Source organism: Triticum aestivum, chromosome 7A, assembly GCF_018294505.1.
Source record: "Triticum aestivum cultivar Chinese Spring chromosome 7A, IWGSC CS RefSeq v2.1, whole genome shotgun sequence".
Taxonomy (NCBI): Eukaryota; Viridiplantae; Streptophyta; class Magnoliopsida; order Poales; family Poaceae; genus Triticum; species Triticum aestivum.
The window spans coordinates 705822225-705837765 of NC_057812.1; the positions used below are offsets into that span (position 1 = coordinate 705822225).

At 46.4% G+C, this 15541-nt stretch overlaps 2 protein-coding genes across 6 annotated transcripts; one reads left to right on the forward strand and one right to left on the reverse strand.

The window, feature by feature from the left end:
- Positions 1 to 4195: 4195 nt before the first annotated feature.
- LOC123149523 (methyl-CpG-binding domain-containing protein 13) lies at positions 4196 to 11401 on the forward strand. 5 transcript variants are annotated; one of them, XM_044569196.1, is made up of 9 exons: positions 4198 to 4410; positions 5643 to 6382; positions 6529 to 6624; positions 6705 to 6800; positions 6884 to 6973; positions 7055 to 7150; positions 7350 to 7445; positions 8100 to 8246; positions 8889 to 11401. In XM_044569196.1, the coding sequence occupies exons 2-9, from the start codon at positions 5747 to 5749 to the stop codon at positions 10986 to 10988; spliced, it is 3357 nt and encodes a 1118-aa protein (XP_044425131.1). In that variant the 5' UTR covers positions 4198 to 4410; positions 5643 to 5746; the 3' UTR covers positions 10989 to 11401. The 5 variants fall into 5 exon arrangements, with proteins under 5 accessions (XP_044425132.1, XP_044425131.1, XP_044425127.1 ...); XM_044569192.1 differs by having other exon boundaries at positions 4200 to 4410; positions 6878 to 6973; XM_044569194.1 differs by lacking the exon at positions 4198 to 4410 and adding an exon at positions 4849 to 5522 and having other exon boundaries at positions 6878 to 6973.
- Positions 11402 to 11699: 298 nt separating this feature from the next.
- Positions 11700 to 13302, reverse strand: LOC123153805 (putative FBD-associated F-box protein At5g56440). The gene is made up of 3 exons (XM_044572739.1): positions 12365 to 13302; positions 12150 to 12277; positions 11700 to 12052 (listed from the first exon to the last, which is right to left on the reverse strand). The coding sequence occupies exon 1, from the start codon at positions 13300 to 13302 to the stop codon at positions 12550 to 12552; it is 753 nt and encodes a 250-aa protein (XP_044428674.1). The 3' UTR covers positions 11700 to 12052; positions 12150 to 12277; positions 12365 to 12549.
- Between the last annotated feature and the right edge of the window lie 2239 nt (positions 13303 to 15541).

Here is a 15541-nt window from a genome sequence, read left to right on the forward strand (position 1 = left end):
TTTAGGTGATTTGTTGGATGCTAAGTTAAGAAAGGGAAAGGCCTCCTCTTTTATTTGGCAAAGTATCATGTCGGCGGTAAATTTGATGGAGCACGGCTATCTTTGGAGAGTTTGTAATGGGCAAAATATTTATATTTGGGAAGATGCATTGATCCCTAATTGTGCTAATAGGAGAATTATCACTCCTAGAGGGGGTCATCATCTGACTAAGGTTCTTGATCTCATTGATCTAGTGACCTGGTCCAGCATATGGTGCCCAATTGATGCACAACCCATCGTCACGATTCATCTTCTTCTTCCTCTTCATAGTATGCCAGATTTCATTGCACGTAGTTTAATAGAAAAAATGGGACATTCACTATTATGCCATCTTATTTTGCGGAATGGGATCGTCAACATGGGATGAAATTCAGGCAAACTAACGAGACGGGTCAAATTGATGTAAATACTACTTGTAGTAAGATTTGGAGATTATCTTGTCCGACCAAGGTAAAAAAATTATATTTGGTGCACGTTGCATGGCACCCTTCTCAATCATGTTACACTTGGCAATAGACATTTAATAGTTTCACCTAAATCTCCCTTGTGTTCTAAATGACTGGAGTATACAAATCATATGTTATTTCAGTGCCCCAAATGGTAAGGATGTTTGGAGCTTGTTGGGATTGGATGAAGTGATTAAAAAGTTTGTGAAGTTGCGCGAGGATGTCCTTGAGTTTTTACTCCATTTACCAGATAAAGTTATGTCTATTTCGGGCCTTCATAATGTTTCATGAATTGATGGCTATTACCACTTGGTGCTTTTGGTGGGAAAGGATCACGAGGAAAAAACACAAGATGTTAATTACTTTTTATGGGGATTCATGCCAGGCGCGAAATTATGTTGCTGCTCTTTTCCCTAAAGCTACCATGAAGAAGGGGGTTGGACCCTATCACCTACAGGATACATTAAACTTAGCGTTGATGTATCTTTTGATCACGGTCTACTAGGTGGCTCAGCTGTTGTTTTTCTACGTGATGCTACTGGGATATTCATTGATGGTTAACTAGAAAAATGATTGCTGTGATGACGTCCTTATTGCAAAGGCTCTTGCACCGAGATTTAGTCTATACACGATGCAAAAGGCGGATGTTAATCGTCTTGTTATTAATGTTGATAATTTGGATGTCACTTATACCATATAATGCTGGAACAAGAGTGGCATTTTTTGATGATTATTATTGTATAGCTTGTGATTCTCCTCCCATTTAATCTTGAGCATTGTAATAAGAAAGCTAATAAAGTTGCTCATAAACTCCCTAGGTTGACTAATAATTGGTTCGAGGAGCATTTGAGCGAAATTCTGCATATCTTTCAATTGATGATGTAACAGTTATTATGAATTAATAAAGTGGTTTGTTCTTAGAAAAGAAGATAATAGTCTTTAAAGACCATCTGCGCTGTCACCCGTTTTCCACCTCTCGCAGCCTACTTCCCTCTCACCCAACGGCGGAGCTATGTACGATGCTGCAGGGGTCATGCCCCCCCAGCTTTCATAAAAAATAGGAAGAGTTTTTCAGGGCTGCTTAGATTAGAGAAAATATAACCTTTAGCTCCACCAAACATACATATTTTGTGTTTGCCCCCCCCCCCCCCTGAAAGTCTTGCCTAGCTCCGCCACTACTCACCGGAATGTTTAAAAAGGCTATTGCCGCGGCACCATCCTCCTGCACCCACCTTCCACATCGAGCGCCAGCGTCGTCTTGCCTCGGCTCGACCCGGCCTCCCCATGCCATTGATACTGCTAGCGAGGCGGACCGCCAGTTCTTACCGACATCGAAGGGGACATCCTCGCCCAGTCCGCGTTTGCTTGCTCTCCTAATTGACGATGCACTATTATTACAAGTTAATAAAGTGTCTTTTTAAAGAAGATAACTAGTCTTTAAATAGCACTCTCGCTATCACCTGTTTCCCGCCTCTCGCCGCCCATTTCCCTTTCGCCACACTGCATGCATCACTCTGATGCAGAAGTCGGGGGTAATCCTTCTTTTCTAAAAAAACACCATTCGAAAAGCCCACTGCTACCACACCTTTCTCCCGCACCCAACTTCTCCATCACTCGTCGCCTCGCCTCGCCCCGGCCCTCTAGTGCCGCCAAGACTGTTGGCGAGGCGCAGGGCCGGTCCTGAGATTTCAGGGGCCCTGGGCGAAATTATAATTGGGGGCCCTTGATGGCCCTTAGTATAGATGTCTATTTATAAATCATTATATGTAGATATAATTTGTATCAAAAAAAATTAAGTGCATATCAAATAATGTATTACATATTCCTTCAAAAAATCTCCTCATATTCTGAGATGGAAAATCGCTAATGATATTATCAATATCAATTTCATCAAGCATGTTTTTCTCAGTGCATAATGTTGCCAAGCTGTTGTAACCCTTTGTCAATTTGTTTCATGCTTTCTCAGTCCAGTGCTCAGTTCATTCCAAGAGTTTATGTTGGTAATATGGTCAACACTAGCTGCATGTTTCGGTCTCGCATTAATATGCTTCCAATCACAAAACCCCTCATGCCTCAATGCACTTTTGCATTTGTCAGAATTGAAAAGCTTACATCACAATGAAAACACTTTTTTTGCGCCTTTTGAAATAACTGACCATTTCCTATCACGCACTTCTCAATTGCACATATTTCTTGAGTAATGCGTATATGAAAAATGTCTTGAATTTTCATCCAAAGAATATTTAGTGTTTTCTTCTTTCCTTTTAGGCCCCTTTTCCACTAATATATCCCTCAATTTATTTTCAAGATTACCCAAATTGCTTAGATCATAAATATCCACAGTAATAACCGGTTCGTCATCAACACTAGCAAATTATGTCGCAGATGAATTAAATATGGACGCAGGATCGCTCACATTGGTATCATCAATGTTGATGTCAACATCATCTTCTGTAGGAGAATGACCATCATTTTTCTGATTGGCACTAGTTTGGTCATCCATAAGAACTATCACCAACTCGTCTAGATTTTTTGAAGTGCTCGGATGGCTCTTATGATTTATTAAGAAGGGATCCTTTCATGTCATCTACCTCCTTCCTTTTTCTTTTATCACATCCAGATGGATACTTTACACCCGAACCCAATATGGCAGTGCTGAAATTGAAAGGAACAATAAAATTAGTGCAAAAAATTAAAATATTGGATTAATTACATAAGATCTTCACCTAATATCATGACAAAATCTGCTAGGGCATAGTATAGTACCTTCTCTCCGTAGTCTAATCTGGCTATGTGCGCACGTTTGATCACCCTGGTAACAATTCCCTATTGACCTGTTCGAGAATTCGGAAATCAGGATTAGAAAAAGAAAGAAACAGGAAGAAGAACAGGCAAGGGCAGAAGGCGCGCACGAGGAGACGTACCTGCCGTAGTCGTCGCGCCGTTCGTCAGGAGGCGGAGTTGAAGTCTTGAAGACGAATAGCGGTCGGCGGAACATGCAAAAGGGCAGGGAACGAGACGATCGAGGATCCGAAGGAAAAGAAAATCGTGCGTGAATCGAGCGATTTCTTTCACGTCATCTGCCTGTACGTGCAAACATGGGCCAAGCCCATCATCTCTCCCTTTCTTTCCTAGGCCTAGCACGTGAGTCACACGAGAGGAGCAGAGGCTGGGGCGTTGCTGAGTTTGGCTTCAATTTTTTTTGGTCGTAGTATATACTTGTGTACCCTACATACACGTACCTGGAGGGGGCCCCCTGGCGTTTGGGGGCCCGGGGCGGCCGCCCCGTTCGCCCCCCCTCAGGACCGGCCCTGGCGAGGCGGCCCGCCGGTTCTTACCAACACCGAAGGGGGCGTCCTCGCCCGGTCCGTGTTTGCTCGCTCCCCAGCACGCCCTCCGCCTCTGCTCCCCGCGACACCCACCTGGCCCCTAAACCCTAACCCTAAACCCTAAACCCTCTCGACGGCGACATCAACTAAACCTGATCACAATCTCTAGAGGGCATATTCCATAAGGGGCTGGCACGTGCGGGGCAACGAACGCACGCCCAAAGCCCCAAAGTGGCTAACAAGAATCGAGCGGTGGATCAGGACGGGAATGTCTCCCCCACGTTGGCGAAATGGGGAAAATGGACGGCAGCCTTTCCATCCCCATCTCCACCGCGGTCGGGTCAGTCTGAGCGAGTGAGATCATCCGTGCGTCCCGTTGTCGTGCCGAGCCAGCCCGCCTCGCCGTCCTCGCGAAAAGTCCCTCTCCCACTCCTCAACCCCCCACTCCTCCTCCTCCTCCTCCCCCGCACCCGCCTCCGCTAACCCTAGCCGGCACCGGCCGTCGCCCCGGCGTCGAACGAAGTCAGCGGCCGGCGCAGATCCCGCCGCCCCCGCCCCCGCCCCCCGCCCCCCGCCGCGGCGCGGGGAGGACGACGGTACGTGCGCCCTCCTCCCCGACCGATTTCCCCGTCCTGCCCCCTGCTGCCCCCGACAAACGCGCGGCGGGCCGATTCGTTGGGGTCTCCGGGCTACGGGGCGGGCACGCCGGGCGGCGATTGGCGGGGCCCGGCGGCCGTCCTCCGGCGCGTTCGATGTTTGGTGATTCGGGGTGGAGGTGCTCCGCTCCGTTGGGTAGGGTCGCCGTGGGCGTGTGGGGCGGATTGGTTTGGGGTTCTGGCGCTGGAGTGTGGCCTGGTCCGGTAGTCCGAGTAGGCCTTCATCTCGGGTAGTGGCCGTCTGATCTATTTATCCTTGACCTCTTTGTATGTGTCCTGTTCCTCAAATTGGTACAGAGCTTGCGCAGGAAGGCCAGCTAGTGGTCGATAAACGAAGTCCCGCGCCGCATAAGGCGTTTGCCCATCCTTTTTGGGATGTTCGTTGGCGATTAGCGCCATAGAAAGGAAGGTCTCTGGTGATGTGGTAGTCCCACGGGTGGTGACCGTTGGGACTAGATAGGTTGCCTTGTTACCTATTCGCGCTAAAAGACAGGCACGTGGTGGCGCGTAGATATAGCAACTTAGGCGCCGACGGGGTTTCTCGGTTACGTAGCCGGACATTCTCCATGTGCCGTGCCATTACGGTTGGCTTGGCCACCTTTTGGTGCCGTTTAGTGTGTTGATGGATGCGTGAAGATGATTTTATCATGGAGGGGTAAGGTGTCGATCGTAGATAGAAGCCCCCATGTTGTCGTGTGTCATATCATGGTGCCTCCAATCCAAAGAGAGGCACCAATTTCCCGCGATTTTCGCCATTCAAATGATTTCCTTTTCTTTTAAAGTTTTAATGTACCACCAATTTCCCGCGATTCAAATGATTTCTTTTCTTTTAAAGTTTTAATGTATGGACCACATACATCCTAGATGGGCTGTAGATTGACTAGGTACCAAAAATACTCCAGACAAATACACCCTATCAAATGTGCCCTAAGCCTATTTTGATGATCTTGACAGGACTTCCCCTGCCACAGAAAGGGCTGAATGGAGTTATAATAGGTCACAGAAAGCTGAAAAGAGTATGCAGTAGCAAGGCTAAACTGCTAAAGCCAAAAGCACGTATTAACTTAAACTGCTCCTCAGTTATTTCGACGAAAGCATACTTGGAAATATAGTCTCATAACATTATATCTGTCCTTTATGCATGCTCATTTGTTTTTGCAAAATTGTTGCAGGATGACATCAGCATTTCCTCATGTGGCCACAGAAACATTTATGCTTCTGTTTAGCTGTGCAATTGCCAATTGGACAGGTCTTTGTGAATTGAAGTAACATCGTTATGTCTTCTAGCGGGAGCTCGCGTTCTAGAACTAGAAGTGGCCTTGTCAGGGGAAACAATATCAGGGATCCCACCGACAATTCATCTGCTAGAACAAGAAGTCAGATTGCCAGGGGAAACAGCAACATGGATCCCAACAAGCTGTCATGTTCTAAAACACGAAGTGGGCTTGTTAGGGTAAACAATATTGTGGATTCTAGTGAGGGTTCATCTTCTAAAGCACAAAGTGGGCTTGTTAAGGTAAACAACACCGTGGATTGCAATAATGGTCCTTCTTCTAGAACACGAAGTGGGCTTGTTAGGGCAAACAATATCGCGGATTCCAGCAAGGGTTCGTACTCTACAACACAAAGTGGGCTTGTTGGAGCAAACATTGCTATGGATTCCAATGATAGTTCAGGTTCTAAAGCACAAAGTGAACTTGTTAGAGGAAACATTGATGTGGATTCCAATGATGGTTCATGTTCTAAAACGCGAAGTGGGCTTGTTAGGGGAAACATTGTTATGGATTCCTATGAAGATTCATCTTCTAAAACGCGAAGTGGGCTTGTTAAAGGAAACTCTGCTATGGATACCCCCAAGGATTCATGTTTTAGAACACGAAGTGGGCGTGTTAGAAGACGCCCCGCTCATAAGGCATGCAAATCTCTAAATTCTTCCCTTTTTTGTTTGTTTTGGGTGCAACGTATTAGTGTGTGTCTATATATATATATATATATATATATGTATATATATATATATATATATATATATATAATCATCACTTCTCTTTTCCTTGCTAGGTAGAAAGCAAGGATGAACCAGTCATTAAGGGGTCACCTGATGAATGTGAAGCAGACAGTCCAGGGAAAAATAGATCAAATTGCAAGAGTGATCTGGTATGTTGTAATCATCTTTGCTTTTGTTGGTTTGCATCTGAACGCTATATCTAACTATAATTATATAATTATTCCACTAGGTGCAACTCAAGGATAGCCCAGACGTTAAGGGGCCAGATGGAAGTTGCAAAGAAGACATACCATTAAAGGATCGATTGAATTACAAGAGTGATCAGGTATTCCATGATGCATTTTTCCTCCTGCCTGCTCTATATAAATATAATACACTATGTCTGACTCATTCCATTACTAGGTTCAGAGCAAGGATGAACCAGTCATGAAGGGGCCTGATGGATGGTGGAAAGAAGAAAGCTCCAGCAAGACTGGATTAAGGCACACGACTGATCTGGTATGCTGCTGTACTATTTCCCTCTCTCGCTCCACTCTGTCTAAAACGGTAGAGCTAAGATATTATAACTGTCACTACTAGGTCCAAATCAAGGATGGTCTACTCAGTAAGGGGCAGTTGCCTGATGGATGGCAAAAAGAAGTCAGGCCAAGAAAGGACGGAACTAAGAGTGATCCAGTATGCTGCAATGATCCTTTTCTGCTTGCTTTTTATCTCTTTGAGCCTTGTCTATCTAAAATCTAAGCTATTTTAGCCAACCTAGTTCCATGTCAAATTGAAATAATGTATCACCAGCATCCATATCAAAATGTCATGTTGAACATTGTACTGCCAGCCTACTATAATATGGCTAAGATGTTATAATTGTCACTACTAGGTCCAAATCAAGGATGGGCTACTCAGTAAGGGGCAGTTGCCTGATGGATGGCGGAAAGAAGTCAGGCCAAGAAAGGACGGAACTAAGAGTGATCCAGTATGCTGCAATGATCCTTTTCTGCTTGCTCTTTATCTCTTTGAGCGTTGTCTATCTAAAATCTAAGCTATTTTAGCCAACCTAGTTTCATGTCAAATTGAAATAATGTATCACCAGCATCCATATCAAAATGTCATGTTGAAGTTGAACATTGTACTATTAGCTACTATAATGTGGCTGTGCTTTATTTTAATCGAAAGAACGGTAAGGAGAAAGACCTTAAGGCATAAACGTAGAGCCTGAGTCCACAAGATAGTATTTTCTCTTCATTCTCAACTCACTCTCCTTATATCATATTCAGCACCGACTCTTTCAGTCTTTCCTGCCTCCTAGCATGCTTTTACACTGCATCTACTACGTGATAGTCATTGTTACTGTAAAATATGCTTGAAGCCAGTAACTGATTACACTTTTAGTCCCATCATTCTCAAGGACTTTCAAGAAGTTGATTTTCTGAATAGGTTATTAGTATCTAACCGTGTTGATAGCAATTAGCTTTGGCCGCTTACTGAGCTGCCTTTTTAGCGTTCTGAAGATATACTCGAGTTTTCTTTGTTATAGAATGCCTCCCAAAAATCTATTTTTCCTTGACATTGTTTTGTGTACTTTTTGTTGAACCCCTTGTTTTACCTCTAATTCTTTTGATCTCTGCAGTACTACACTGACCCAGTCAGTGGTTATGAATTTCGCTCTCTGAAGGACGTGCAACGTTATATTGAATCAGGAGACATAAGTAAATGCAATGTTAGGCCAAAGAAGAGAACTGCCCAGGGTGCTTGTATTACACAGAATCAAGATTATGTGAGTTCCTCCTATTGTTTTCACTTTCTGTAGCTTGCATGTTTGTTCCATTAGAACATAGAAAGAATATAGGTGCTATATGTATGTAGGTATCGTAGTTACCATTCCTTGAACCAAGCTCCAGCTAATCCCTGGCAAGTTTGTTCCTCATCATGTGGCAATTCTAGGTTGTGCAGTGGGCACAACCAGCCACTTGTAAATTGCTCTTGTCCTGGTTGTTCTTTTGTAGAAAGTAGAAATGGTACTGCTGTTGTGCCGTTTGTGCAGAGAGCTGGGAGTTCCGATGCGCCCTGTGGCGTAGGTCATAGACGATCATAAAGCTCCGTTACTTTCTGAATTTTAATTTCATTAGATGGATCAGATACGAAACTTTAGGAGATGGGTTAAACAAAGATTTAAGTATATGGGCCACCTTTTCTTTTTCTGACTATTGTGTTAAAATCAGATAAGAGAACATGCAAGTGGTTTAGAACTTTAGATGACTGATATATCATAAAGCAGTTGGTCTCTGAAATTTAGTTTCATTAGATAGATCATGCATTAAACTTCAGGGGATAGGTTAAAGAAAAATCTCTTATATATGTGGCTTCCTTTTTCTTTTTCTGATGATTACAACTTATTAGATTATTTTATCAAATTCAGACAGGAACATCATCAGAATACGCAAGACCAGGTACTGCTGATAAGGCTATTCAATGTGAATTACTAACTGAAGAAGGGATCAGGCTACCGTGGGAAGAAATGCTCAAGACATATACTCAAAATACAATGTTACCAGTGTCTGAAGTCATGAAACTGATGCAAAAATATGCGGACAAGGTTGATCCCTCAGAACACAAGAGCGTGCAACCGGTCTCTCGACAGCATGCTTCAAGGGGAAAGAGATCTGTTCAAAGAAAAGAACCAAATGCAGAGGTGAAAACCAAGAAGCGTAAAACCATGTCTAAAGAAAAGGTCGCCACACCTCTCACTCCCAGAGTGTCACCCCGCTTAGTTGCACGGAAGGTTAATCCTGAAGTTAACACTGAGCCTCAAGATGAGCCGACCATTGTAAATCTTGCCAATCAGGTAAAGCCTATTCAAGAAAAAACTGCGGATGTACGAAAAGTTAATCCTGAAGGAAACACTGAGCCTGAAGATGGACCTACCAGGGTAAGTCTTGTCAATCAGGTACAGCTTATTCAACAAAAAACTGTGGATGTGAGCCAGGCAGGCACTGTCATTCAAATGCAAACCAAGCATGGGAACACTGCCAATCAGTTACAGTCGAGGCAAACAGATGCTGCCGTTCCAGTACAGATCAACGAGGGCACTGTCAATCGGTCACAGCTGTGCCAACCAGACCCTGTCACCCAAATCCAAGCTGATACTGTCGTTCCAGTGCAGACCAATCATGTGGGCGCTGTCAGTCAGTTATGGTTGAGCCAGGCAGCCACTGCCAATCGAATACAGACCAATCAGGAGAGTACTGCCAGTCGGTTACAGTCGAACCAAGCAGAGAATGCCAATCACATGCATGGTATGCAGAAATACACTACCAACTACTCACAGCTGAGAAAAGCAGACACTACGCATCAGAAACAGACTAATCAGAAAAATACTGCCAGTCAGTTATGTTCGAGCCAAGAAAAGTCACCCTTTCAAAAGCAGACTGGACAGAAATACGTTGCCAATTACTCTCAGTTACCACAAAGCCATGGAAGCACTGTGAATCACATGCAAACTAATCAGCAACACACTGCCAATCAGAATCAGTTACAGTCAAGCCAGGCAGACACAGCCAACGTTTTACGAGCTACAAAGGAATTCTTTGTGAATCACTCACTGCTGAGGCAAGCAGGCGCTGTGAACCACATGCAGAGTAACCAGGCGAACACCGGCATTCGATTACAAATAGGTCAAGCCGACACTGTGAAGCAAATGCAAACCGTGCAGGGAAATAGCTCTGATCGGTCACAGCTGGTCCAAGGTTTACCTGTTACTCAAACACAAACTATTCAGGAATACTTCACTAAGCACTCGCAGCCGAGCCCAGTAAATACTGTGAATCAAATGCAGATTAGCCAGGAAAACACCGCCAATCAACTACGATTCAGTCAAGCTAACTCTGTCAATAAGGCACAAACTATGCAGGAAAATACCACCAGTCGATCACAGCTGATCCAGGGTTTGACTGTCAACCAAATACAGGCTATTCGGGAAAACAATACCAGATACTTGCAGCCACGTTATGCTGAAAATCCTATCCAACAGTCTGGTTTCTCTTCGGCTCCTGAGTGGGGACATGGAGCACCTGCCACAGGCTTCTGGAACAATAATGTTGAACATCAGAAGTCGCCAGCTCCGATGCAAATAGACGCAGCACCTGTTGAAACCTCCTCGGCAAATGTTGAACCCCAGTATGCGCCTGCCCCAGAGCCTGTTTTGCCAACACATACTGCGGTGCCTGGAGGTGCTGACCCATCTGGGTTCGCCCTGCCATCATTTGGAAATTCCTGGTCAGACCCATGTATCGAGTTTGCGTTCAAGACCCTCACAGGCGACATCCCTGTTCTGGATCCAACTGTCGCGGACTACTTTCCTCTGCAGCAAGACTTGAATAAAGTCGCACCACCAGATTACTCCGCTCCCTCCGTTGACGATACTAGAAACCATAGACAACATGTCAACCAAGGCAGCCAGCACTCGGCCCCAAGGCCATCAAATGGGTTCTACAATGGTGGCTGGTTCCCTCCCCAGTGATGCCCCTGGAAGGCTGAATGGATGAACCGCTTGTGCTTGCAAAAAGGCTGATGTTCAGAGAGGAATGCCCAAGCGACCGAGCTCGAAGCAGTAGTCTTTGCGATACTTCTGTGATATATTTTGTGAAAGGGCTGTAGATTTTTCCAACTTTGTTAGACATTGTGTACATCCCACCGGATGCCTCTTGTCATAGGATCAGATTGGCTTCATAGACGCCATGCTGTTGTAGATGATCTAGCTGTGTTTTTATTTTTCTTTCTTCCTGTGTAGTTGCCCGGTAAATCTCATTTGATGTATCATCAGGGCCAACTCGCTAACACACCGTTGCAAGCACCATAGTTTGACTATCTTTGCAAGTGTTTATGGTATGCGGATAATAAATGGCGGTCCGAATCGACAGCGTCTTTCCGCAAGTTCCTGGACCATTCTCTTGGATACAATTTGTGTTCATGGTTAGGAAGCAATACCATTGCCAGTATCTAATATTCCTTAACTAAAGTGCATTTTCATATGATGGATCGATGCCTGCCTGGGGCAGTTGTCCCTTGCTCATTGTTTTAGTGTCTTGAACACTTCATTTCGGTTCTAAAGTCACACATGTGAATGATACACCGTGAATTGGTGTCTTTGAAGTTCTGCTTCGTGTTCTAGTACGAATTAGTTCTTGATGATGCTCGACTCCTAGTTCCGATTCACAGCACACCTCCTGTTCAAAGCTCACCAGTTAAATTCTCAGCAGAAATAACCGAAATGATCGATGCTATGGACCACGATAACTATCGTGGCAGTCATACAAACTACAGAAAAATAGCACCATAAGTCAGTTAAAATCTTGAGTGCGATGACAAGCACACATATTGTGTCGCAAAGCGGGCAGCAGTACTCTCGCGTTCAGTACGAAGAATGCGGCGAAGTTAACTTCCGGCAGAACCCCCCGATAGGATTCCAGTACTATTGTCTTCAGATGAGTATCAAGGCAATGTGATATAAAGGTTCCCATGTTTGCGACGCCAGTAATTCTTCGGCCCTTTCTTCCTTGACATCGACCGGAAAAGAGCATTATACTGAGAAACAATTAACAAGTTCAAAAGTTAGAACAACCCAAGTATATCAAAGGCAATGCTGAACAATATGAATTGTCAATGAAGATTGCATTGTCACCTCATTCTGTATGTACAGCTTCTCCAGGCAGGGAAAGAGTCTCGTCAAGTCGACAATCATATCCAAACTAAAAAAGCGCACTCTAAAAGCCAAGATCTTGACGTCGTCGGGCTATCAGCACCTACATGCTTTATGAAACGTGAAGCACAATATCAGGCCAACCGACATGCCATTAATTTCACTAAACAAAGCAAATGGAGCTCACAAGTGCGTACCTCGACAATCCTGTCGAAGCTGAAACGATCGTTCTGAACGATGCAGAAGGTCTCCAGATTAGGCGCGTCGATCACCGATACTCGCAGGTCATCGCGTAGATTGAAATGGAGCAGCCTTTCAAGAGAAGGGGTATTCTCGATTACGACTTCATCCAAGTTGGGCATGCCCATGGAGTTCCAACCAACTAGATGCTTCTGATCCGAGGGGAGCTGATCCAGGCGCGACGGAGTTCGGAGATGTACCCAAGCAGCAAGCACTCCAGGGCGGGGCACCCGGCAATGAGGCTGCCCAGTGCGCCCTCCGAGATGACGGCCTTGACGAGTGCGAGGTGCTTGAGCTGGGGAAAATGAAGCGATTGGACGGCGTCACCGGGGAGGTGGCATAGTTCGATCCTGACAAGGCGGAGCGTGGCGGCGAACCGGGAGGCGGACGCCGGCAAGCGCGAGAGGGATCCTGTTGGGTTGTTGAACTCGAGCTCCTCAAGGTTGTCGAGGGCGGGCGACCGGAGCCAGGATTCCAGCTTGCCGGCCTTGCGGCCGTTCCTCCAGGGCGCGCAGAGGCGGCGCCCCGGGCCCGTGTGGGCGGCGAGGATGCGCGAGACGAGGCGATCGAGATCGGAGTGGTGGGTTAGGATTGGGAGGAGGCCGCCGCGGTCGAGGTTGAGAGGGGCGGAGCGCCAGAGGTGGCGCCACCGGGACGCGAGGACCTGGGTGCGGGCGCCGTCCTTGGTGGGGAGGAGGGAGACGATCTCGCCCAGGACTGCGTCGGGGATCTGGCTGATGCGGTCCTCGGCGGCCCCTTCGTCTTCGTCTTCTCCCGCTCCGGGCTGCGGCCCTTGGTTGCCGGCGGCTCTGCCCCCTGCCGCCGCCTCGAGCAGCGCACGCTTCCTCTTCTTCCTGCCGGAACCAGGTCCGCGTCCGCCCGCCTCCGTCTCCATGGCCGTCGGGTAGCCTCGTCGGCGGCGGCAACCGCTAAATAGCCCGTGGAGGTGTCCATGTTGGGCCTGGGCTCAGCCTGTGTGGTGGCCGGGTCGTGGGCCGTTTTCACGTGGTACCAATGTGGCTCACCACAGCAAATTAGTTTTTTTTTTTTGCGAATCAACCTGTGGTTGAGTTGGTTAGGTGGACAGTGGTAGGACAGTGGTATCCCCAACCCACCAGGGTTCAAATCCTGGTGCTCGCATTATTCCTGGATTTATTTCAGGATTTCCGGCGATGCGCTTTCAGTGGGAGGAGACGTTCCCGTGACAACGAGGCGTCTACGGTGACTTCGTAAATCTCAAGATGATATGCCGGCTCAGTCTTTCGGAGGTGCTCATAGGGATAGGGTGTGCGTGTGTGCGTTCATAGGGATGAGTGTATGCGCGTATATATGAGCGCTTGTGTCTGTACTGATGCTCAAAAAAAAAGCAAATTAGTTTTTTTAAGAAAAACATCAAAGGCATCTTAGATATGATAATAATCAAGGAAAACATCCAGTACCATGGAAAGACACCTGGACTAAAATGACCAGTAAAAAAAGAGAATTACATTAAAAACACACTAGCCTTCTTCCTCCAATTGATTGCGGCCCGCCGAAAACTGAAAATTACACTGAACCAACAGTAAGCGAAAGAGACACATGTAAACTTCCCTGCCATAATAGGCTTTAAAGACCGCAATAGCCACTTGCCGTTTGAGACAAGATCTAGAAATTGTTGAAGAAACATCAGCTGGCCCATCACTCTCTGTGAAGTACAAGCTTACAATAATATCAAATGCCTTGATAACATTCTTCGAGCCAGAACCAGGTCCGGGTCCGCCCGCCTCCCTCTCCATGGTTGTTGATATGTGCGGGAAGGGGAGAAGACAAGGGTAGCCTCGGCGGCGGCGGCAACCGCTGAAGTTGTTTCACCGGTTGCTCGCCAGCATGTTATGAATTGGTGTATTATGGGCTTGGAAGTTGCTTCAAGGCCATGGCAGGCTTTGGTTACAAATCTTTATAGGACAAGTACATTACCATGGTTGAGCGGAGCTAATACCCTCGACAAATCTTTATAGGACAAGAACGCGATTTGAGGTTCATCATGGTCGTATGGCTTCCTTCTGGCTCGGCACGTGGAGTGGGGACGAACCATTCAGTACTAGGTTTCCTGACTCTGTGATTTTGGAGGAGCCCAAGGCTTAAGTCTCCCATGCATCGGGCGCAGGGGCGGAGCCAGGGGGGACGAGTAGGGGCCTGCCCCCCCCCCCCCCCAATGATCGACAATTTTAGTAGCAGCGATGAGTAATTACCAACAAGATTAGATCAATATATGTACTCGGCCCTCCCTATACTCGAATCCTGGCTCCGCCACTGATGGGGCGGGGGCAGATGACCGCTCGTTTTAAGCTTTGTTGGACTTGGCGGAATGGGATGAGTTGGTCAGAACTGGCAGGGATAAACATCTTCGGCGGCTAGGATGCAACTAGTTGGAAACTCGAGACCATTTATCTACGAGCTCCTTGTACAAAGAGATTTTCAAGAAGTTTGGGTTTTGTGACAGTATGAATATTTGGAAAGCGTGTATCCAGCTAAAATCATAATTTTTCTCTAGCAGATTGCTAGAGATCGCATCCTAGTGGGAATCAAGTCCTTATGCGGCATCGGCCGACCGATGGAAAGTGTGTGTGGTGTGGTCGGGATGAAACCTACGATCACATTTTATTTCGATGTGTTGTGGCTTAGTTTGTGTGGAGTGCGGTTCAGGAAGCAACTGGTGCTATTTAAAAGTCGACTGACTTTACTGACTTCGACACTCTTGTTATGGAAACCTAGGGCAGTGATCACAAATTAGCAACGAAAGCGTTTGCCGCACTTTCTTGGACGGCGATGGAAAGCTATGTACAGCCTGTTAGGCTATTATATGGGCTCGGGCATGCACTACATTTACAAGCCTGGGGCTGGACCTCTTTAAGTTGATAAATACTGGAAAAAAATAACTGGATGTACAACTAATTTTTGGGCCATGCCTGGGGCTATAGCCCCAGTTGCCCCAGGCCCAATTCCGCCCCCGTTCTTGGTTCTTATGAACTGTTAGGAGCAAAACACCTTCTCAGGGGATAGATTTTAGGGAGCTCCTATGCGCCGCATTTTGCGGCGAGTAGCCGCATGACGCACAGAGGCAGCTAACTGGGCCGGCCCAACAGCGGAAGTGC

Excerpts from the sequence above, each read along its gene's own strand:
- LOC123149523 (XM_044569192.1), top strand. The coding sequence starts at position 5,747 with ATGTCTTCTAGCGGGAGCTCGCGTTCTAGAACTAGAAGTGGCCTTGTC. Across the intron at positions 6,625-6,704 it reads CAAATTGCAAGAGTGATCTG|GTGCAACTCAAGGATAGCCC; the intron begins GTATGTTGTAAT and ends TTATTCCACTAG. Across the intron at positions 6,974-7,054 it reads TAAGGCACACGACTGATCTG|GTCCAAATCAAGGATGGTCT; the intron begins GTATGCTGCTGT and ends TGTCACTACTAG.
- LOC123153805 (XM_044572739.1), bottom strand. The coding sequence starts at position 13,302 with ATGGAGACGGAGGCGGGCGGACGCGGACCTGGTTCCGGCAGGAAGAAG.